This window comes from Arvicola amphibius, chromosome 5, assembly GCF_903992535.2.
Source record: "Arvicola amphibius chromosome 5, mArvAmp1.2, whole genome shotgun sequence".
NCBI lineage: Eukaryota > Metazoa > Chordata > Mammalia > Rodentia > Cricetidae > Arvicola > Arvicola amphibius.
Genome location: NC_052051.1, coordinates 46,432,702 through 46,457,627, shown reverse-complemented (window position 1 = coordinate 46,457,627; position 24,926 = coordinate 46,432,702). Strand labels below are relative to the sequence as shown.

Below are 24,926 nucleotides of genomic sequence, written 5' to 3'. Positions count from 1 at the left end.
GAGGCTCACGGTCGGATCCTTTATTCAGGTTATGAATGTACTCCACACGGTTCTTGGGGTATCCATCAGTGTTTGCCCTGAGAAACCCCTACATCTCTCGCTAAGCCACCACTATAATGAAGTGAACAAGCAGGAATGAACAATTATTTACAACTATTTAATTTTTTTTAGACATTACTTAGTAATAAGAGTAACAAGGCTGAAATTTAAAACATACTGACTATGCTTTCTATACATTATATTTACAAAACAACTCTGGTTTTCCTCTCTAAGAGCACTGACCCAAGGAGAAGACAAACCCCTGCCGCAGTCTCTGGGATTCACAGTCTCTTCAGGCTATGAGTCTTCTGAAAATAATGGCTGCAGCAAGTGTCCCCACAACTTCTGTTTTTACTGAAGCATTTCTGAATAACAAGTGCAAATGAGGACTGTGCCCAAGAAAAACCTGGCTGGCCACGAAACTCTGGGTTGTGCTTCACTAGAGGAAACCCACTCCGCGAGGACACGGGTTACCCTCACCTGTAGGGTCACTGTGATAGAAGTCAAAGGGCTCCACGAATGTCACCTGGAAACCGAGTGAAGGCGTGGCTAACCTAACCTTCCTGATGTGTGAGGTTCGACCACCTCCCTGGTGAGCTGGTTTCAAACTCAAATCTTCCCACCCTAGGCACCTGCCTTCCCAGGTAAGGTGGATGGCAAAAGGGACAGTCACGCCACAGCATCAACCTTTGGGTTCAAAAATAGAATTACAGTAGATCAACAAAGTATGGTTTTTCTTTTCTACATATGAGATAAAATATTTGATACTCCGAAACTTAAGTATGCCGAAAAACTATCACGAAGTACATAACCAAACACATGAGCCACAAGTTTTCCATGGGTAAACCCACGCGTTACTTCCTCAGACACAAAGTCTCTCCTCTGCATCCTGGCGTCTCTGTGCACATTTACTTCAGGCCTTCTTGACAAGAGCATCTCTTATCTCATACAAGCCCTGAAAAAAACTCATAATAAAATAAAAGAAAAAAAATCAAAAGATCATGATTCAAGGATTTCAAAACCTAGTGTCACAGGTAAAGCCTCATTTTCCCGGAAGACAAAGTACTCTGTTTTGTCCACTTCCAGTAGCTCATTAAGAGAAGCCACGACGACGTCATGATCCTGCAGCATTTCTGGGTAGCGGGCCACTGCTCGCTCGATCCTTGCTGAGCGCCTCACGGGAGTGATAAGCTTCATGTCTTGCATTTCTGGCATACCACATATTCTGAAATATATACCATATATTTTGAAATATACCAAACATTATGAATATATATACCATATATGCCACGTATTCTTAAAGAGACCAAAGGACGCGTTCAGAGCTATGGCAACATTCTGGTTTTACTCTTTGCTTCTTACTCCACGATAAATCATGGCTACTTCACTGTAAGCGACCAAGTCTGGAGTAGTTCTCAACCCACAGTGGCTTCCCCTGATGCTCAGGAAGCACTGGATGGTGGCCACATGTGTGCTCCTGGATGGTGTGAGCATTAGATCTTATGAATGCAGGGTGAATATGGTTTTGACTTGAAGTTAACTGCTTTACAGTTGCTATTTATGTCATAAACTTTTGCAGGTTGTGAGGAAACTGGCCTGCCACCAAACTTGATTCTAAGAGTCCCTCCAGTGTTGACTACAGATTACTCAAAATCTATTAAGATGCTGGACCAAACCATGTATTACTGAACAACTGGGAATCTTTCTTGTAAACTTCCCAATGCATTCAGGGAGCAAGTTTTGTATACATGACCGATCCAAAATTCACAAAACCACTGGCCGTATTAGCTTATGCAAAACTAGCAGGCAGCTCTTCTAAAAAGTATAATATATTTATACATATATAAATAAATATATATAAAATTTTATATATATATATAAAATATAAATAATATTTCTGGAGCCAACAACGGGTGGCGAGCTTTAGACTGACTGACTGCTTCCAAGCATCCATGAGCCAATAGCAGTGGGGCGATGACGGCTAAGGGGCTAGTCTAGCTGTGCTTTCTAGGGAAAGGAAGGCACACCACTGAGTTGGTGCTTCTGTGTCAAGTCCTTTCAGAATCATGACGAGAGAAGAGAGGTACTAAACGTTTTGGAAATGACATTGATACACTGCCACACTGCCTTAAAATAACTGTGCAGTTCTGCCTTGAACATAAGCTCGTAGGAAACAGAAGGCTCTAGAAGTCTCTGACTGTAACATCCTCAGTAGCCTCGTTCTCACAGGGCTGGCCACGCCCTTCTCTCCCACACTAACTCGGGAGTGAGTGCTAGGAGGGTGTGGACCCAGGCCAGCACCCGGGACTCTGCAGCTTGACACACTGCAGTCATGTCTTCTCAGGGCGGGAGGAGGGGCCGTGTGACTTGCCTGTCAATGGTTCTAACCTCTATAACCAACTGAAGATGCATCCTGGATCTCCTTTCGGCACTGATCCTCATGGCTTTTTCAGGATCACGAGCGCTCTCTGAGATGAACTGCTGACCTAACCTCACATCATGGGTCCCCTGGATCTGAGGCAGAGGTGTCTACAAACTACTGCTTCCCTGGACGGGTGCAAAGGAAACTGTGCTCAACTAGAGACAGGTCTGTGATCAAAAGCCTGCCAGAGTTTGCTTACTTCGGGACTGCGGCGATCTGTAGTTTGATGCCAGGGTTATCCCATTCTGCCGCGGTTATTGGCGGTGCTGCTGTAACCTGTTCTTCCTCTGTTAGAGAAAGACACGACTGCCCACATTCCTCCTTCTTGGCCGGCTCGTCCACAGATGTGACATTAGTTCCAGCAGCTAACGAGTCAGAGGTGACTGCTGTGTACACAAGGCCAGGAAGGGAATTAAGAGTTAAGCAATTTAATAATTAAACTAAATATCAATAAAACAAGAAGGCAATATACACAGCGACTTCACAGTGACCCTCATGAAGAGGTATGACTCCAACTGGCATTTATATTTGTTTTTTTCTTACTGTATTTTAAAAAATTAGTACTGTTTTATTCTTTGAAAGTTTCATACATTTATAAAATGTATGTTCATCACATCCACCCCTGGTTACTCTCCTCCAGTTTTTCCTAGTACCCCTCTTTCCTGCCAAACTCTACTGCAACGCCCATGGCATCAGGTCACCTCCCTAAGCAGCTCTCCAGACACCTTTTGGGCATTTTTGCCAACTGAAGATGGATCCTTGATCCCCTTTTAGCACTGACCACATTCCGATCGCTTGTTAACTCTCGCGAGAGAGCAAATATAGTCTTGTTCTGAGCTCACCATGGGACAGTTCTACTCTGTTCCTCACATTACTAGCTACTTAGCTGCTATTCCACATGACTTCATGGTCCTTAGTTAAGCCCCCACCCCACCCCCCTTTTCTAAAGGTCTTACTTTGTAGCCCAGGCTGGCCTTAAAACAAGGCCTTACAGGCATGAGCCATCATGGCCACCTTAAAGCTATTCTTAAAGGAAAAAAAATTTGTCATCTAGGATAATAAGAGCCCATTTTGTTTTCTAAACACAAAGCACATTTTCCCTTTCCACTCATATAAAACGTATCTTGAACATTTCTTATATGTCACTGAGTCTGGCATAGTGAGAGTGACGGCCAAGTAGGGAGAGACTCTTGAAGACAACATGAATTTGATGCGTGATGGTAACTTAGGGATGATTAATCACATGCTTAAACCACGGCATCTCGTCCCTTTGTCTCCATCTCTTTGGATAAACAGTCATTTGTGTTTTCTCACAGAGGACTCACTAGTCCAGGTTGCTGTGGCGGACAAAACGTTTGTTCAGCATTGGGTACATATTTACTTGTAATTATAGAAATAAATCAGGGGAAGAATTATAGCTAAAAATGCCAGGTCGTGAAGACCAGGAGGTGGGAGGTGTCTGAGACTCACAGACTCCTTCCTCCCGTCCTGTGTTCCACAGTGACTTCTACTTGCAGTTCTCAAGGGAATGAATTCGAACACAAAATTAACCATACCCTCTGTGCTTCTGCTCGAGGTGTGCAGGCTGCTCAGAACCTCCCTCAGTTCTTGCGTTGGCTGGAAGCAACAAAATAAACAACGGGTATTAAAAGCATTCATGGAAAAACTGAGCTAAGGACTTCTGCTTAGCATCAAATAAACTTTCTGCAATAAAAATGTTTTCTTTTTAAATTGCAAATTCAGAGATAAACACTTAAAATGATTTAGCTTTAAAAATTCATGAGCAAAATGAAGAAACAGAAAATGTTGATTAAATGGCATACTCAATCTCATTCAGAGATGTGTTCAAAGCTGTTTATAATAAATTTCTCTAAATCAAATTCTCTTTTCCCATTAATTTATATCATATCATTAAAGGTATTTTCCTGTTACATAAAGATTCTGGCTTAAAGACATAAAGCTAACTGTAGAGACAGAAAAAGCACCATGCGCTGCTATTGTCAGTTTAATTCTTATTTTCATGATAAAGGCGTGTGGTGTATTTCAGAAAGCTCGAACCAAAGTCAAACTCAAGAAAGAGTTTTACCTAAAGTCCCATTATGTAGCTGTTTTTTTCTTTTAGCCTTTTCTGCATTTTTCCCTGGCCTCTTCTTTCTCCCCTTTCTTTAGTTAATGTATCTTAAACATCAGGACAAATCAACCAAGTGAAAGTAAACAAAAAACTCCACTGCCCAGAAAAGTATGTAAACTGTACCACAGAGCACACCGCAAAGGCAACTGCTGATTTTTCCTGGGAGTACTGTATTTGGAATTTGTTTCCTGACTTGGTAGTCTGTATCAAATTAGTAACACACAGACACACACACAGACACACACACACACACACACAGAGAGAGAGAGAGAGAGAGAGAGAGAGAGAGAGAGAGAGAGAGAGAGAGAGAGAGAGAGAGAGAGAGAGAAAGAGAAGGAGAGAGGGAGAACTGACCAAGCATGATAACATATACCTTTAATTCTAGCATTCTCGAGGTAAGAGTAGGCAGATCTTTGAGTTCCAGGCCAGCCTGGTCAACAAGGTGAGATCACACATTTGCTTCAGCAAAACTAAATGAAAAGCCCCACTCCAACACAAACAACAAGCAAATAAAACCCAAACCAAAGAACAAAGCCAACCAAACAGCAGGTTATGCTGTAAGCTTCTGAAGTGGGGACTACACACTTGTACGGTAAGGAATCCACATTATAAAATACTTATACCAAGCATAATTTATTATTAATTTCTAAGCTAAGTCAGGCTAAGACCAGGCTAGTCTCAAACTCATGGTAATTCTATCTCAGCCTCCCAAGTGTTGGGATTACAGCAGTAAGCCCAGCTTCATGAAGCGTATTACATTTGTACAGACTTCTCTTAAAGATGGTAGACTAAAAGCCTGATGCTATCCCAGAGCTTCCAAACTCAAGAACAGGAGGAAAGGGCTTTGGGACATCGACCTAAGACTCAGACCTCCAATTCTACCCTACACTCTGACCCTGCGCAGCCTGGTGATTGTGCCCTACCCACTTCACCCTAGCAGAAAACTGGGATATATTCTCCACATTCCCGAGGGACAGCATGCAAGACCGGGGTGGGTGCCTACTTGAAAACAGGATAAGTCAAAATCTCCAGGCTGAGGAGGACCCCCCACCCCCCCAAACACTGGCAGCATAGTTTCTGGCCAAACCTCCTTAGAGAATCTGAAGAGCTGAAGGGGAAAGACCTGAAGACACTGAGGTGCAGACGGAGCCGAGAGCTGCCTGCCCAAGCTGGAATAAACTAGAGCGGTCGCTAAGAAAAATAAGTCAATAGATTATCTCAAGTCTTGACATTATTTAGAAAATTCAAGAATCTAAAAATTAGTTATATAATGAATACTCAGAAAACTACGTATAGACAAAATAACTAATTAATTCTAGGAAAAGTAGAAGATGTGTTTGAAAGGCAAAGCAATCACAGTATATATTCCATAGTCCAGCACAGCCATGTATTTTTAAAAATTATTTATTTTTATTTTATGTGCATTGGTGTTTTGCCTACACGTTGGTCTATGTCTGATCTTAGAATTAGAGACAGTTGTGAGCTGTGGGTGCTGGGAATTGAACCCTGGTCCTCTAGAAGAGCAGTCAGTGCTCTTAATCGCTGAGTCATTTCTCCAGCCCCACCACGCATTTCTTACAAATGAATACCAATATGGACACCAAAGTGCCAGAATTCCCATACGGTGCTAGCGGAAGCATAGAGTACGGTAAAGGTCCACGAGGACAGACAGGGCTGTCGGCACGTGTGTGTGAGGCTGGGGACACGGGAAGATCTGTGTTAATGGGGGTTATGGCTGTCTCCATCTGTAAGTTTACAAGTTATGTCTAAAAGTGAAACAGCAACACTCGCATGTTTTCTGAAACCACAGAGGTAAAATGGAATCAGTCTGCTCTGGGAAGCAGAAGATGCGAAGGGAGCGGGGGTGCGGAGGGCATAACTGGGTGAAACTGTGTAGACGCACAACTCCGTGAGCGTCATGAAAGTGGGTGCCACAGGGCAGGATCAGGGAGGAAAACGACAGTTAAGTCAAAAAGAGTTATGAGGTTATTTGATATATCCTTCATTAAATACATTTGTAAATGGTAGTTTCTGTTTGCTTTTAGAATTAGTAAGGTACTTGATGTAAGGACTCTGGATTAGAGATGTTCTGAATTTAATGCAATTCAAGTTCTTTCTAACTATTTGATCTTGATACTATTCTAACTTTCCATTGCTACCTCCCAAACTGCTTGTCTACAATTAGTGCTAAGCGAGACATGGGCACTTGACAAGAAAACCAAAATTCTACTGGTATAAGTGTAACCCTATTTTCTAAGAAATAATTTAATGGATGCATTGATAAAGAATATATCCTACTTCAGACTCCGTGATTGCCTTATGAAGTGAAGGAGGTTTTTGTTAGGATGTATTAATTGCACAAAACTATGGGTTTCAGGTTTCACCATGCCATTGCCACACGTGCACGTAACACACTCTGATCACGTTTACCCTGTCACCCTCTCACCCCATGGAGGTTTAACACCGCGTTAAAGAACCATCTTATCACTGCCAACAAAGAAACCACACGAAGGAGAATTTTCAGTCACCCACCCAAGACAGATACTCACTGCTGCCCCATGTTTAACGGCCTCCTCATACAGTCCAGTAGCATCAAAGGGGCCTTTACTTGCCAGTAACTTCGCTTTGCAGACCCAGAACTTGGAAAATTTTTCTGCCTCAGGAATGCTGGACAAGATGGTAAATATTTCATTAGGAAATACACCCTGGAAAAGGAAATATAAGATATAATTATTACAACTATAATATATATACACATATATATAATTATTACAATTTTTATAACAGTTCACTGTTAACCCTCATATCTCTGAAGGGTATGGTCATTAATTTTCTGAAGTATAAATTTCAATTTTAGTGATACATAGTAAATATATAATAAATACATAAAATGTCCCCATCTTAATTGTACATTTCAGTAACTTTTAACATTAACCTTTATATTTTAAGAGTTACACAAGGCAGAATAGAAAGAAAAACATTTACCACAGCATAAAAGTAAAGAATATGTTCTATATTTTTATGGGATGAAAGACCCAAACAGAATCAAGACCTAAAGTAATAAATACTTCTTACATATTAAAAATATTCAAAATACCACATACTCCTAGTACCGTGAACAGTGAGTCAAGGCTAGACTCTCCCTAGGACTAACCTCAGCACGCATCAAGAGCAGCAGAGGTGTGCAAAGTTCAGGGTAGAGTGTGCGTGCGGGTGTGCTGGATATTCTTGCAGGTAGATTCCACACAAAGGGACTTAGAAATGGCTTCTGGCTTAGGTCCAGGGCAGCGTTATGACAGGAACTAGGACCAAGAGTGAGTCAGAAGTCTAGGTTCTGCTCATAAGCCCCTCCAGCCACGTGAGCGGTGAGGCCCCTCCCCCAGGACCTCTGACTGCCAGGTGCCACCCACACAACACTTCCCTAGCTGCTGGACCCTGCCCCACCCTACGGATTAAAAAACCCAATCTATGGACATGAAATCCCACCAATCTCCACCCTGGAATGCTCCACGCTGAAAAGTTCCACCCCTTTCCCAAGAAACTCTAAACTCTCTATCCTGTTCAGTAGCTGCTGTTTCTTGTTCGAGCGGAGGCAGCCACCCTCCTGCTAATCTCCGGCATCGGGTTTGCTGTGCTGGGTGACTCTGTGGTGTCCGTGGCTCCCAGCTGCTGGGACACCTTTCCCTGCAGAGCTGTGACACTCACACTGCTGCACTCAGAAGCTCCTCTGGAGATGTGGAGACAGACATGTACACTCCCAACTGAGACACACCAGCAGTTAAGGAGACCAACACAATATAAAAGCTACATACAGCTTTTCAACAAAGAAGAATGAACACTAGCGCAGAAAATGAGGGAGCCGAGAAGACAGCATCAGTGGAGTGGCAAGGGACTATCACCATCACAGAACGAGCACACGAGGAATTCTCCTGGACCCCAGTGAAACACAACAAAGAAACAAACAATACAAAATTCAAATTCAGAATTCCCAAGGGCACACCTACTGATTACTAATTTCAGTATCAATATAAAAGAATTTCTTTGAGAACAAAGTTGAACACACACTCAAATGAGTCACACAAGAAAAACAAAACAAGAAACAGACAGATTCTCCAGGCAGTAGTGGCATGTGCCTTTAAATCCAGCACTCGGGAGGCACAGGCCTCCCTGGTTCGAGGCCAGCCTGGTCTACAGAGTGAGTTCCAGGACAGGCTCCAGAGCTACAGAGAAACCCTGTCTTGAAAAACAAAACAAAACAAAAAAAGATTCACAATTGTTTACACTGAAGGTTCTTGGAGAGCTAACTAGCATGTATGCATATATGTGAGCATGTATGTACATGAGAAAACCAAGGATAAAAACATAACTTAGAAAGCATCTGGAGAGGAAGGGGGAATAAGAAGTTACTTATGAAAATGAGACTCAGCTCAATAAAACTCAATAAACTAGTAATTCCAGATGCAAGGAAGAAAATAAAGCAGGAACTTCAACAGTTTTAGAAAAAATAACTTGTAGTTAGAATTTCTCCCCAAACTATGAACTCAGTATGAGGGCAAAATTTTCTAAGGGTACTTTTCTAAGCACAATGACTCAAAGTTGGCAAGTGTCATTAGCAAACATGTCCGAATTTACTTCTGCTATGTTATTTTGTTTCATCAACTTATAACTTTTTTTTTTAATGAAACATGAAAATGAACACGAACACAGGAGGATCCTGTCAATGGAATTACAGTCAAGTGTCTGGAATAAGTGGATACATAAACCATCACTAACTGTGGAAGGTGACATCTGCTGTTTAAAGCAGAGTTCAGTCTGTATACATCTGTGATATGTCCCTAAACTACACCAGCCCAGGAACTTAAACTTGGAGATGAAAAAGATTTCACAGATAATGATATTGGGATTCCCTTCTGTATGCTGTGAATACCATTGGTGAATAAAGAAGCTTCTTTGGCCTATGGCAGGGCAGAATATAGACAGGCAGGAAGAGATGTATAGAGAGAGTAGGCAGAGTCAGAGAGATACCATGTAGCTGCTGAAGGAGAAAGACGCGCTGGAACCTTACAGGTAGGCCACAGTTTAATAGAAATGGATTAATTTAAGATATAAGAGTTATCTAGAAATACACCTGAGACATTGGCCAAACAGTGTTGTAATTAATATAGTTTCTGTGGGATTATTCAGGTCTGGGTCTCTGTCTACACAGGGACTTAAAACTGGAGATGAGAAAAGATCTCACAGGTGAACTCTAACAACAATAATAATAATGAAAAAAAACCCAGATTTGGTAAAATTAATATCAGAGAATCAAAGCAAGTCATAATCTATGTAACAACAATTAGAAAAAACAGACAACAAAAGTTGACAAATATAAGCAGAAACTGTCAGTAACTAGTTCTTCTAGAATAGCCCTGGAATAAATCTTTCAGAAAAGGACACATTGGGAATAAACAGAAACATTTTAAACACTTTCATAATGTTTACTAAAAATGAACAGTCATTAAAACAACTAAGAATATTTCAACAAATTCCATCATGTAGAATCCAGAAGGTCACTTTACTAGCCACAATACAGTCAGAAAACAACAGAAAATTAACAGTTAAGCCTGCAACAGTAAGAAAAAAGCCTCTGTAAGTATGAAATGCAGAGATACGCTTCTAAGATAAAGTTTTGAGTTAAAGAACTCCAAACAGAAATCCTAAGTATTAAGAAACAAACGGAAGCAGTAAGAACACATGGGGCATCAGCCAGCTACTCAGTGAACTACTTCAACTTAGCCCAAACCCACTCTTGTCCAGTGTCTTGATGCTGGGCTGGAACCCTGCAGAGCTGCAGAGTAAAGGACAGAGTCTTCCCATCTGCTGTCGCCCTAGCAACGGTCCCTCACCACCAGGTGAGGAAGCTGGTTCTAGCCACCCCTCTGCCCCTTAGGTTCCACAGAGCTTCTTCAGCGGTAAGAGCACTTTGGAGTAGTGGTCATTCCTCAAGAATGAACCCCATGCCCACAGATTCCCTCCTCTGTGGGAGCCCACGTGTGACTCAGTTTCCATCTGGAGTCATTTGAGTTCAAGCTTGCCTGCTCTGCTTTTCCCAGTAACCTTGAGGGCTGTGAGAAAGTTCTGACTAAGCCCATGGGAAAGAGCATTTTTGCCCAGTTGAAAGAGCACATTTTCAATTAAGATTTGGGCTGGTGTCTGCCAGCCAGAGGCACTCCTTGTTAGAGATTAGAAGGTGCTTAGCCGAGGAAGATAATGCACCTGTTTGAACTTCCTCCCGAGGACAGTGCAGGGAGGTGGTTAGCTGACTGTGCTGCTCTCTGTTCTGCCTTTTGATTACAATTAGTATACATGCTGCCTGAGGAAGAAACTTGGGGCTCTCCGGTATTGACCTTCAGTCCTCCCGGTCTATCCTATGTTTCTGTCTTCATTTCTCTTAATCCAACATTTCCTCAGTCTCAGTGCTCCCTCCCAGGGAACCCCCAGCTGAATTCTGCTGAACGGGTTCTGACGCTCCTCTTGTCCTGAAAACACTAGCGTTTGTTGGGGGCACACCCAGTGGAAGCTGGAGTCCTATTTTCTCCCAAGTTCACCTCTTCTAGTGTGATACTGTGAATCACCTATGGAGTCTTCCTCCGTTGTCTGGCACGTAGCTCCTTGGACTCTCCAAAATCTTTGCACGCCAATGAATTAGTTGATGACTGGCAGTGCCTAGGTAGCCCCGGGATGGTGGCCGGTCCCAGGACAACTGGCAAGCAGAATCAGAGGGGTGGGGGCTTCAGTCTTACCCACAGCCTCTGTAGAGGGACTGAAGGATAAGCTGTTACTAATGGCCTAATGCAGGTCAAATCATGCACATGCCATGAAGTTTCTATAAAATCCAAGACCAGTCAGGCTTCAGGAAACTTCTGGGTAGAACACATGAGGATTTCTGTAAGGTGGTGCACTAGAGAAAGGCATTCTGTTTCGGTGAGATGACCTTACTGATAAGACTATTAAATATGACAGATAATAGAAAGTAAAATCAGGAGGCAAATTTATAGCATTTATCATATTTATAAGAACCTAAAATTGCTTAACCATCTAAGCTTTTAACTAGAAGCTAAGAATAACAATTGACAGGACAGGTACAGATACTGACAAACGAGAAAAACAATTTCTGGAATCTGAAAGATTTTGTACCCTTTAAACAGATCAGAGGAATAAATCCTCAGCAAATCTGCCCCTCCCCCCTCTAGCTTTTTGAAAGGGCTCACGATGTATTTGAGGCTGGCTCTGAACTTCCTATGTTCATTCAAGGCTGGCCTTGAATCTGTGATCCTCTTGCAATAAGTGATTTTTTCAAAAAAGAGCACAAGGTCACTATACATTAGCCCAAGAAACACGAACCAATCATGTGAAAAGATGTGCAGACCATTTTCAGAGCGTAGAAAGAAAGGGAAAATACCCAGCTTATTTGATCAAGACTAGGAAAACATATATAAAACGTGAAGTACGATAACTACGACTTGCCAGGGCCCGTGAGACCCTCCCTCGAAACAACAAACAACAAACCCCAAACCAAACCAATTCCTACCCCCAAAACAAGGAAGGCAGTGCCTGAGGGATGACCCTGGGGCTGTCCTCTGGCCTTCACATGAATGCACACATAAGCATACCTCCCCAACACCCCACACACAAAGGAACGTATCCATGTATTTTTTTTTTTTTTTTTTTTTTTTGTTTTTTCGAGACAGGGTTTCTCTGTAGCTTTGCAGGAGCCTGTCCTGGAACTAGCTCTTGTAGACCAGGCTGGCCTCGAACTCACAGAGATCCGCCTGCCTCTGCCTCCTGAGTGCTGGGATTAAAGGCGTGCGCCACCACCGCCCGGCTCCATGTATTTTTAAAATGAAAGCAAGAAAGCAACTCGGATACAGAGCTCCGCAGTTCCATCCCACAAAGGAGAAACAGCTAACATTGTCTGCACTGAGAAGAATTAAAATAAGGTTCCCTACCCTTCCCCAAGTCCAGCACGACCAGAACACACCGACTTTTACTTTCTCACTCTCTGCCCAGAGGTTAAGTGGATCAATTTTTATTCATGCATTTTCATTAAGGCAATTGCTCAAGTCTCTGACCCTTTGTCTACCGTCCACTTTACCCTGAGCTGTAGACTCCACCACACAATTCAAATACCGTTCTAGTCACCAAAAGTACTTAGGGGCGCTGGAGAGATGGCTCAGTGGTTAAGTGCTCTAGCTATTCTTCCAGAGGACCAGGGTTTGATTCGCAGCACCCAGATGGTGGCTGGCAACCATTTGTAATTTCAGTTCCAGGGGATTCGATGCCCTCTGCTGGCCTTCATGGGTACTGCATGAACAGGATGCAGCTATACATAAAGCATCCACATGCATAAAATAAAAATAAACAAAACTTACACCAGTCCCCAACCGAAACTATTTAGGAAATTCCAATTTGAAAAAAAAAAAAAAAAAAGCCTTGCATGTTGACTTAGATTTCAATCCATCTAAACGTTGTTTACTCTTTGGACCTTGGCACCTGGAGAAAGTTCTCTTGGGAGTCAGACGGCCTAGGCTAGTTTCCTAGCATCTCTGAGCTGCCGCTTAAGTGCATTTCACCAGCATTACTGCTGCTCCTATCACTATTCTTTTGTATTTGAAAGGGCGGCTGGGTTTCTGCCGAGGTGCGGGCTATTTCCTCTGCTCTGTAAGAAAACCTTTAAGCACCAGGGCTGACTGCAGGCCAGAGTTCTGCAGCTCCGGCCTCTCACTCACCTCTTCAATGAGCCTCAGACATTCTGTCAGAGTATTGTTAATCTTACTGGACAGCTCCAGCTGAGCCTTCTTTTCTTCCTCCTCCTCTGCCTCTCTCTCCATGCTCTTCCAGAATGAGATGTTCATTTCCTCTATGACTTTTCTCTTGGCTTTGAATTTCATGGGAGGGCGTTTATAGGTTTTCCCTTTAGATTTCTGCCATTCTTCCAGTTGTTTCCTGTAACGTGATGGGAGGGGGTTAGTTCTTTCTCTCTTTCCTTCCTCATCTGTTTCTAAAATAGACAACAGGCAGAGACTGGGCATAACTAAACCTTGCACTGTAGACAAGGTCAGGAGGACAGAATGGAGAACGATCTACAATGGGCAATGCGCATGCTGGGCCGACCACGTCACTTAGAAGTGCTGGACTGCAGAGGGCCGACTGGCTCTTCAGTTTTGGATACCTGTATTCTAATTATGTTTCATTATTTTCCCCTAAGTCTTCATTTCCTCGTGTGCTTCCTTGGATATCACCTGCCCTTAACACACCCCAGTACTCCATTTCTGCCACCTGAAGCTTCTGGCCACCTTGACCCACCAAACCTGCATTCTGTCTTCCACAGGGTCTTGGTGCTCATAGCAACCCATTTCATCCCAGCCCCTTAGCGTTCTGACTACACATGAGACCCTTTCTTCATTAATCAATAATCCTAGGTTCTCTTCTCCATAAGTACTTGGTCTCTGACAGTGCCGAGCCCCGGTGCTGGCTTCCCGTCCCTCCTCATAGTCTTCCACTCCTACTTCTAAGCAAAGAGTCTATTATTTCGAAGGGCTGTGGATACCAACTGTCTAGATGTAGATCCTTTAGTTTTGTTACGTCACAACTGTGTTATCAGTGATCAGAAAATGCCCATTTCAGATTTCAGATCACTCCATGGAGCCCCAAACCATGTTAAATCCACTGCCTCATTTGTATCTTTACAGTCTAGCAGGCAATTCAGCTCAAAGCTGCCCAAACTAGGCTCTTGATAGTTACTTCCAAGTCCCTTCCTGGTTCCCCTTATTTTGATGAACAGTAGGCCCTAAACTCAGGAGATGTCTTTGAGTAGTTGCTTTTTCTTATGTCTGACTCATCACTGTACAGATTTAGTATTGGTTCTGTCCACATGACCACCATGCTGCTCTCTGCCCCTGCATCAGTAGAATATAAAGTAGGCTGTGTCAACATCCCATTGCTCTTGAAATAAAATTCACTGTGTTTTCTATGGCTGTCCTGCCACCCTTTCCAACGCCACATCACAGCTTCTCCCTCACTACCCTCTGGCAGCTCTGACAGCCTCTCAGTTTCCTGATCCAGGCTCATTCCTGCCTCAGGGTCTTGTATCTTCTGTCCTCTGTTCAAATGATCCTTGCTTAAAGAGGAATGATCTGCAATTATCCCGTCTTATTTAACCAGCGTGTTCCTATTCTGTCTCCACTAGGACACAAGCTCTATGAAGGCAGAAGTGGATGTCCGGTGCCTAGCACAGTGCCTGACACACACTAGCTTTCAATGACAGTACTGTAAAACTCACCGTTTTCAAGAGTGTGATTCTGTGGGTACGAATACACAAGACCACTTGACTGTACTTATAATCAAGATATAATTCAGAGAGCCAAGCTTACTTCAATCTCCAGTCCCTGAGAATCACTGATCTGCTTTTGGTCTTTATAGTTTCATCCTTTACAGAATTCAATAATTATAAATAAATCAAAGTCACTGTCATTTTCCTCTGACTCTATCTAGAAGATAAGCGATCTTACAATCTGCACAGTGCTTAGTGCAGTCATGACTGTTCCACACTAACAAAGCTGAGGCAGGTACAGTCTTTGTTTCCTCCAGACCCTAGCGTCCTCCCTATCTCCACGGTCTCCTAATCATAGTGAAGAAAATTTCCCGCACTCCGTAAACGCCACAATTAACTTCTCTAAACTTTCCGGATATACTCCAAACTATAAACTCTCTAAGGGTGGAGGCAGTGGTGGTCTGCCCTCTCCACCTGAGCCTGGCACAATGCCAGCGATGGGGCAGCACACATCATGAGAGGAGGGACCTGTTTCCACAGACTCTGGTCCTTTTGTGACCACTTTCAATGTGCCACGCACTGTCAATACGGCGAATGAGTGACACCCACCTGTCACTCATCACTCTCAGTTTCTGTCCTCCTCCTCGTCAGCCTCAGGTCTCACCCGAGACAGCACTGATGAATGCACGTCCCCCGAACTCCTATTCAGTCAGCTGCCCTGGCCCTACCCTCTCAACCACACCACCAATCACAGTTATGTCTTTGTAAGAGGGCAGAAGGCTCTGTTCCAAGACCAAATCCTCCTCCCACTTCCCCACTCTCCGGCAGCTCTTAGCCACCGTCTAATTTGACATGTCTTTCACCTGTGTCAGGAGTCTAAGTTCTATTCCACCCAGGTATACACAAGTGCACTCGAAGGAGGCTCATTTGCACTCTGGGAGTGTGACTGGTCTCGGCTAGAAAGAGGACAAAATCCTCCGGCTCACCTCAAGTACCGAGTCCCAGCAACCCCGGGATCCCGATTTCTAACACTTGCGTATGCCTCTGACCAGGGCTCCCCTCCTGGTTTCATTTACCTTCCCCCGCCTGGCCCACTCATGCTCATAGACGCTTCCCACTCCTTCTCTACTAGCCACCAAACTTCATCACTGATTGCTTCCTTCCCAGGTTTGTGAACTTACTACTCTGGCTACTTTCAGCCTGTCCTGTTCTGCTGCAGGAACCTTCTGGGGTGACTAATCTCTATGGGCACCTCCTATGTCCTCTCATCTAATCTGTTCCACTTCCATCTTAACAAAACAACTTTATAGACAACCACAGAGAATGATTTATAGGACATTTGTGGGCCACCTAGTTTTGTTAAGTATCAATATTTATTATAGCTTCCTATCTTTCAGGCTCTAACTAGACACCACTTAGGAGCTACTGCTCAACCAAGTGCATAGGCATGTATAAAAATGTGTGTCTGTTGGTGGTACTGAGGGTTGAATTTAGGCAAGTGCTTTATCACTAAGCTACAGTACCAACCCCAATCATTATCAGTTTGTCTAATAATCTTAAATTGCAGTATCTTGGAATCAAAGCAAAGTACCTCCGGTCCTCCCCTTGCGTCTCTTTGACACGCGGATGAATGTGGCTAGTGCTCGGGGCTCCTCTCCTACTTGCGGCTGACATACCAGCTTGAGTTTTGGGAGCAGTCTTGCTCAGAAACTGGCTCTGGGGAAGAACCCTTTTGAGCTTGAAGTCCAGAGTCTGCGCTTTTTGTTGAAAGACGCTATTGCATTTGTGGTTAGGGGTCTTATTTGCTCCTAGGCTAGGGGTGCTCAGAGTGACCGAATTAGAGTTGCCAGCTGTCCGATTAGGCCTCTGGCTTATGGCTCTTGACTTCTGCAGAATGCATGATGTCCGGGGTCCAAGACAAGGCTGCACAGCTTTTTGATCCTGCTTGATGGGAGGCTGTCTGTTGTTCTGTCCTCCCTGAAGCAAGCTGGGGTGCTTTACTTTCCGTTCAGTAGCAGGGTGTGGCTGCACTGTAGTTTCATTTGGTCTTCCACATTTAATCCTGCTAACCTTTACATCCTGTGGGTCCTTGACCACGGGTTTCTTTGACGTCTGAGTCTTACTATGGGCTGGGATGAAACGAGGGGGAACCGTCCGTGGGGCTTTTTCTCTAGGTTGTGCCGAATCTGCATCTGTGGAGAGGTGCTGCGACTTCACTGGGTGAGCTCTGACTTGCGTGTTTCTAACAACCTGTTTGTTAGCCCTGTCTTTCAGAATGGTATGGTTAACTGAACTTTTACTCAAGATCTGTTTAGGAGCCAGGCTTTTCCGGGATTGATTATAGGAGCCAGTGTTTGGCTTACTTCTGGGGCATAAATCGGGATCTGGCTTCCCAGGTTCTAGCAAGTTCTCTTTGTTCATCTCATCCCGAAAGCCCTTCAAAGACTGGTTTTTGACGTTGGTCCTAGCTGCAGGATTGGTGCAATCAGCAGTTCCTTGATGTGCTGGCTGATGCTTTTTGGGTTCCAAATCCTGGGTCCCAGGGCACCACCTGGGTTTGCTCGGCAGTCCTGTAGTGGATGACTTAGCCCTGTGCTGTGGCTGACTCTTGCTGGACTGTCTGTAGTCTGAGTTAGAAGAAAAACATCTTGAAGTGAGCCCTTTGTCTGCAAGTTTTTGTGGCTCCAACTCTGGCTTCTGGGACCCTGTGACACCGGCTGGTTTAGTCTGGAGTTTAATGTTGATGGGTCGTGCAGTTCTGACAGGTAAAACAGCATGGCTGGAGACATCTTTTTTGGGTCCAGGAGTCTGAAAACACAAAGAAAAAAAAATTTAAAAACTCATAACAAAGCTTACCTTTTATTATTATTATTATTATTATTATTATTATTATTATTATTATTATTTTGAGACAGGGTTTCTCTGTGTAACAGTTCTGGCTGTCCTGGAACTTGCTCTGTAGACCAGGCTGACCTAGAACTCACAGAGATCTCCCTGCCTCTGCCTCCCAAGTGCTGAGATTAAAGGCGTGCACAATCAGGCCGGGCTAACAGGTCACTTTTTAAAATGATGAAAATAACTTCAAGCGCATGGTAGAAAACAATTTCAGGATGTTATTTAAATAAGATAAAACGCACAGGATCAACTAACTTGGGCTCATAAGGACTCACAGAGACTAGACTGACAACTAGGGAGCCTGCATGGACTGACCTAGGCCCTCTGCATATATGTGACAGTTACATAGCTTGATCCTCTTGTGGTACTCCTAACAGTGGGAACAGGGGCTGTCTCTGACTCTTCTACTGGCTTTTGGGACCCTACTCCTCATACTGGGTCACCCTACCCAGCTTTAATACATGGGCAGGTGCTTAGTCTTACTGCAACTTGATAAGCCATGTATTGTTGATATCCATGGGAGACCTGCCTTTTCCTGAAAAGAAATGGAGGAGTGGATTGGGGGGTGGGGTGGGGAGAAAGAACTGGGAGAAGAGGAGAGAGGCAAAGCAGAGGTCGGGCTGTAAAATAAATAAACAAAAATAAAGAAATAACAATGTCCAAATGTGTGTATATGGTTTGCATTTCTTATATATTTAACAAAATTGAGATTTAATTAACATGCCATAAAATTTAGTATTTTAAAGCCTCCGATTCAGCGGTTTAAGAATGTTTACAAGGTTGTACAAGGATCCCCACAGAACGCCTGAACACGTTCATCACCCAGTCGCCAGTGGTCATCCTCCGGCCTCCCTCCCCACAGCTCTCAGCACTGTGGCTGCTTCCCCATTCCTGCGCAGATGGAGCCCTTAAATAGTCGGATTAGTGAATGTTTTGTGCATGTGTGCTGTGTGGATGTGTCTGGCTTTCTTCGTTTCCCTCCTCACAACATTTTCAAGATTTCACCCATGCTGTAGCACGAGTCAGCATTTTACTACTTTTGTTCTCGAAGAGTCTCAACCTTGGAGCTTGATATGCAATAAGGGGGACCTTACAGTAGTAATCCTCCTGCCTCCTCCAGAGTGCTAGGGTCACACAGTATGCTATCACACCTAGCTTATGAGCGTCATGCATGCGGAGCACGCAATCCACCACCCGGTCCAGCCCAGTAAAAAGATATAAAAAGCTGCTTTTTAGAGAAGTTTTATGCTCTTAGAAAAAATGAGCATGAAGTATAGGTGGTTCCCCTAAACCTTGTTTCCAAATATGCCCTCCATTACTTGTTTAGGATTGAATAATATTACATTGTACGGCTATACATAGTCATTCATTAGTTAATGAACATTTGGGTTGCTTCCCCATTTACGGGTTTATAAATAATGTTACTATGAATATTTGTGTACAGTTTTTGTGTGAGCATATATTTTCAATTTTAGGGGTATAAACCTACAGAATTTCAGAATCATTAGGTAAATCTACGCTTACTTTTTAAGAAACTGTAGAAGTTTTCTCCAAAGTAGCTACATCAGGTTACATTCGAATCTATGCTGTACGAAGGTTCCAGTGTTTCCACTTCCTCCCAATACTTCCTGTCCTTTTGAATGTGGATATTCTACTAAGTATGATGCAGAATCTCATTGTTTTTGTTTTGTTATTGTTGTTTTTGGGGTGTGTGCATGCATGTTTTACTAGGGACTGAACCTAGAGTCTGAAGCATGCCAAGCAAGCGTTTTTCTACTGATCTACAGTCCCGAACTTATTTTTACTTTTAATTTTGAGACAAGGTCTTACTAAATTGCTCAGCCTGGTCTTGAATTTTCAGTCTTCCTGCTTTTAACCTCCTGGTATCTGGGGTTATCAGTCGGTCTTATCAGGCCTGCCCCTCATTGTCATTCTGGTTTGCATTTACCTGACGATTAACGATACTGAATATTTCTTCTTATCTTCAACATCTTTGAGAAATGTCTACTCAGACCCTGCTCATTTCAAAACTGAGTCATTTGTCTTTTAACTGTTTGAACTGTAAGAGTCATATATCCTGGATACTAGATCCCCATAAGATACGTGACTTGCAAATGCTTCTTTTGGACATTTTCAGATCTTGACTTTAGATTGGCCTGACATGACTGAAGTATTACAAGTAGTAGAACTGGTCATTCAGTTCTCACGCCCTCCAGGAAGAGGGCAAAGTCATACTTAGAGTAGATCATTAGAACCGAGAGAGATTTCAGAGATAAATTCAACTTTGTCGTTTGGCAGAGAAAGTGAGCTGTCTAAGGCTAGGCACAGGGAGGCAGCTGGAAGCGGGATTAGGCTTAGAACTTCCGTTTCTGACTCTTGATTCCTTTAAACCATCTGAGGACTGACAGATCACTTTGAAAAACAAAACCATCAATGTACAGGAAGGAATAATTGCTTTAAATTTACTTTCACTCAGTCTGGGCATCTGAAATGGAAGGGAGAAAATTCAGAAGCTGTAAGGAAGGTTTGAATCAAGAGCAGAAAGGCCTGTGCTAGACTCCTGTAAAGAGGTGTAAAGATGGGCTACACTTGATTCCGAGACCTTAGTAGAAAAGACATAAACACATAAAAATAATGATATATTGAAACAGGGGCCATGATAGGGCCGGAGAAGACATTAATACATACATCATCAGTGGTTTTATATACTTCCAGAATATTTCTAAAAACTCAGTATAGTCTTTAAGTAGCCCATGTAGTCAATATAATTTATTACCAGAATGAAACAAGTTTTGACTCTTACTGGTTGAATAATTAGGTCAAAGATATAATCTCTTTGAATCTCATCTCTCACATACAAGTGGGAACAATAGGAACAGTCATATCTATTTTTTCTAGGACAATGTGGTGTTTAGAAAGAAAATGGCCCCCAAAGAGAGTGGCACTATTAGGAGGTGAGGCTTTGTTGGAGTACATATGGTCTTGTTAGAGATAGTGTGTCACTGTGGAGGTGGGCTTTAAGGTCTCATATATGCTCAAGCCATGCCCAGTGTCTCAGACCACTTCCTGTTGCCTGCAAGACAACAGGTAGGATGCTCAACTCCTCCAGCACCATGTCTGCCTGCGTGCCACCATGTCACACCATGATGATAACAGACTAAACCTTTGAAAATGTGAGCCACCCCAATAGGAACTGCTGTGGTCACGTTACCCTATGTACTTGAGTTTTACAATGTATTTTGATTTAGGCTTCTTAGCTCAATACTTTATTTTATCCTAAAAAGTTTTGGGTTCAAGGTCAAATTACATAAGCAACCTTCTCATAGGGCTGTTTACTTACATATTTAGAAGATGGTGGTTTGGGGCAGTTATTCTTAGCTTTTAGATAAGGCCTATAAAAGATGAAAATAAAATTAATGCTTGGTACAGAAGAATCAGGAAAGTTAGGAAAGAATAGTGATTTAAATATTATGATTAGAATTGTAAACCAATAGAATTTCTGTATAGGGTAAAACAAATCAAAATCATTATTTAATAAGAAGTAACCTTACTTTTCCTTCCTTGGCCCTATATTCCCCTCCTCAAAGACCACAGATGCTCTTAACAATTCCTTTTGTGATTTTTTTCTTTCAGGATATCCTATGTACAAATATAGCATCCTAATAATATTAATGAAATATATGTGGTCTCTTCATAGTTACAGTCTTATTTGAGCATCAGTTCTTGAATATCGAGGGCCAGATATGAGAGAAAAGATGATTAACTGCCTTAAGAAACTTCCTTGTTCTATATATTTTTAGTGTTTCAGAAGGGAAGAGGGGGTTTGTATAAAACCAAGTCTCCAGATCATGGGTTTCACAATTATGATTTTAACTAAACTCTGATTAAGAAAATATGAAAAACAAAACTGCATTCATACCGAACATGTAGACTTTCCCTCCTTATCATTCACTAAACCAAACTATTTCCTTGGCATTCCATTGTACTGGGAACCCTAAGTAATTTGCAGATGATTTCAAATCTAAAAAAGGATTTGCATGGGTTACAAACAAACACTACAGCATTTCATGAAAGGGACCAGAACATGTGTGGATTCTGGAACCGGTGAGAAGGTGACATGAAGCTAAAGTCTAGCTAGTGAAACAAAAGATAGAGCAGAACTGAGAAGGACTCAATCTCCACAGACCAAACCTCAAGACAACACGACAAGCCTAAGTCAAGGAGGGCAGGGGCGTCTCTGCCTTAGTGAGCTCCGCATCTTCCTGCATCAACAGTGATTGACAGGCCTGGGGAATGTACGCCAGTGCTAGAGTGCTTGGTGTGCAGCACGTGACCATCTGGGTTCCATTCACAGGAGAGGGGAGGAGGAAGAGGAGCGAGGGGGAGAAGAGACGGAGGGAGGGAGGGAACAGAGACATTACAGGTGCCAAATGGGTATTTTCAGAGAAAATGAGTTGAGTTCATTTAGTCAAAAAAGCAGAGGTGAGGAAAAGCCCAAGGTAAAATCACCCGGGCTAAGAAGGTGGCTCAGGGTACTTGTGGCGCTCATGGGGACCTTAGCTCAGATCTCCTGCAGCCACATAAAAATTGGGCATGATGAGTGTGGAAATGAGTGGGACCATAGGAGAGTGCTGGCCTGCTTAACCTAGACAGTGCGCTTCAGACAGTGGGAGACCCTGTCTTAAGGCAACGGGGAAGTGCAATAGGGCAGACACCCAACATTTCCCTCTGGCACGCACGCATGCGTACACACACACACACACACACACACACGCACGCACGCACGCACGCACGCACATACACACGCACACGCACACGTGCACACGCACACGCACACACACGCACGCACGCACGCACGCACGCACACGCACACGCACACACACACACGCACACATGTCAGCCAAATGGAGGAAAATATACCTATGCTAAGCAAGAAAGAGAAATAACAGGACACAAAGATGGCATGGTGCCGGCTAGAGAAAAGGATAAAGGGGTTATGTTCTGTCAACCTCAAGTATATGCGGGGAGAGCATCAAAGGACACCACCAAGCTGGAGGATGTTGGTGCACCACTCCCGTGGACCGACTATAACCAACGCCCCTGCGTTAGTAAGCAAACACTGCAACCAGCTTGCACCTTGATCAAAAACTGCTTTGCTGGGAACCAAATTTCCCAGAAAAAAAAAAAAAAAAGAAGGAACCAGAAAAACTTCCAGAGAGGTAGGTAAGACTGTAGATCCTTTCTTCCTTTGGCATCAGGAAAAAATAATGCTTAAACCTCTGCTGACAGGACACTGCCCAGGTTCTTTTATTTCTTTTAAAAATCATGCCTGGACTGAACTACATTATTACAGGATCACCATGCAGGTCAAACAGACCGGAAACAAAAAGGGCTGGTACCATTTATTGCTATTAGCAACCGGAGCAACAAAACAAAACAAAACAAAACGATTAGGTCGGCAAACTCACTTGGTGTTAGGATCCTTCAGCTTTCCCTTGGCTGCCAGGTACTCTTGGAGCTTTCTCCATCTTTCTTCTGCAAAACGTGGACATGATGAACAACAGAAACTTAACGTGAGAGATTTTAACCAGTCCCTTTATATTCCTAAACTACGGTACTTTCCTGGAGCTCTTGGGGCTCTGAGAAAGTCACCAGTCCTGTTATGTTTGCTGTCAAATTAATACCACCACCAACGGCAGCAGCTTGATGCAAGTTCTTTACTAAACTGTTTACAGCAACACAATAACCTAATGAAGTATTTTGCTGTTTGAGAGGGGAAATGACATGCTTAAATTTACCCACTAATAGGCAGTAAAGCCAGGATTTGGAAGCAAGATTTTTTAACCCTTGAGTAAGTAGCGCCTAGGCCGGTGTGCAAAACAACAAATGAGCTCAGGAGAGCGGACAGCGCACGCATCTTGAAGGTGCCGTGGGGGTGGGGCTCCAGGCCGGTCACAGAGATCAGGGTTCACAACATCCTTAAGCCTCAGCCCACATTTTAGAAGTCGGTCTGCAGAGGTGCAGGGAGTCGGACTGAGGCAGAATCGGCCTCCTGACTCCTGTCAAAGTTCCGGCCATAACCAGCAATGCCTGGGTGTCCACACGCGGCCGCGGGGCGCGTCGCTCCTTGCTGTGTAACCCGGGTCCAGCGACCTGAACCTATCTGAGCCTGGGACAGGCTGAAGCAGGCAGGGGGCGGACTGGCAGCTTCTGCGGGAGGCTGGCGACCACACTTACCCGCGGCTGCGCTGGCAGCAGGGCCCGGTCCCACCATGACTCTCCGGCGACAGTTTCTTTCTTCAAAGGGCGCGCCCTGTTCTGGACCGAGAACCCCGGCGCGCGTCCGGACGCTCCCATTGGTTCCGCGACTTTGAAATTCGCCAACCAGAGAGGGCGGGATAACAGGAAATGGAGCCTGGCGGTTGGGCCCCGGGGCCTCCTCGAGGCGCTGCGATTGGAGAATCGTGCGGGGCGGGGCCGGCCGGTGGCGGAGTCACTTCCGCGGCTGTGGCTCTGCGCCGGGAGCCGGTGGATTAGGCTCAAGTTGATCGGCAGGCGCGCAAAGGCGGAGTGCTTTTTGTAGCCAGATAAGGACAGTTGTGGCAGTTAGACAAACAGGGAAAAACAATGCTCTGTATCAGTTAGTCTGGCTTTGGCTGCAAATAATAGCATGCCAAATGAAAGTAGTAAGTAGTTATTGTTTTCATTCTGTGGCCAAATACCTTAATGAAACAAGTTATATGACTTATACTGGCATATGGTTTCAGAGGGTTCAAGCCAGGATTACTTGGTCTCTTCACTTGGGCAGAGCATCCTGGCCGAGGGCATGTGTGACGGAGGCTTTCTTTACCCATTTGCGGACAGGAAAAGAAAGAAGTACAGGAAGAGGCCAGGGCAAGTGAGCTAGCCCTCTACGGATCTAGCACATTCTACTGGGTCCCCACCTCCTACCTTTCACTAGTTCCCCACAATGCATCACATTACAAAATCATTAAAGGATCGCTCCACTGATTAGGCCATGATCAAATTGTTTCTGGAAGTGTTCTCAGAAACACACTCAGAGATTAAAGAAATGAGAGGAAGAAGATGGTGAGGTGTGGAGAAAAATGAAATAGAGGGTTGGA

The 24,926-nt window shown here is 43.8% G+C and overlaps 1 protein-coding gene across 1 annotated transcript; it reads right to left on the bottom strand.

Annotated features, from left to right (window-relative positions):
* Ckap2l (cytoskeleton associated protein 2 like) lies at positions 1–24,145 on the bottom strand. Its single transcript, XM_038331066.1, has 9 exons — positions 24,040–24,145; positions 23,271–23,337; positions 21,143–21,194; positions 16,499–17,715; positions 13,364–13,580; positions 7,142–7,297; positions 4,018–4,078; positions 2,661–2,847; positions 1–1,264 (listed from the first exon to the last, which is right to left on the bottom strand). Exons 1-9 carry the CDS (start codon positions 24,074–24,076, stop codon positions 1,039–1,041), a joined length of 2,220 nt encoding a protein of 739 aa, XP_038186994.1. The 5' UTR covers positions 24,077–24,145; the 3' UTR covers positions 1–1,038.
* Between the last annotated feature and the right edge of the window lie 781 nt (positions 24,146–24,926).

Coding starts and splice junctions, on each gene's coding strand:
- Ckap2l (XM_038331066.1), bottom strand. CDS start 24,076: ATGGTGGGACCGGGCCCTGCTGCCAGCGCAGCCGCGG. Junction 21,195..23,270: donor CTGAAGGATCCTAACACCAA/GTGAGTTTGCCG, acceptor CATCTTTTATAG/GCCTTATCTAAAAGCTAAGA. Junction 17,716..21,142: donor AACCACCATCTTCTAAATAT/GTAAGTAAACAG, acceptor TTGTGTTTTCAG/ACTCCTGGACCCAAAAAAGA.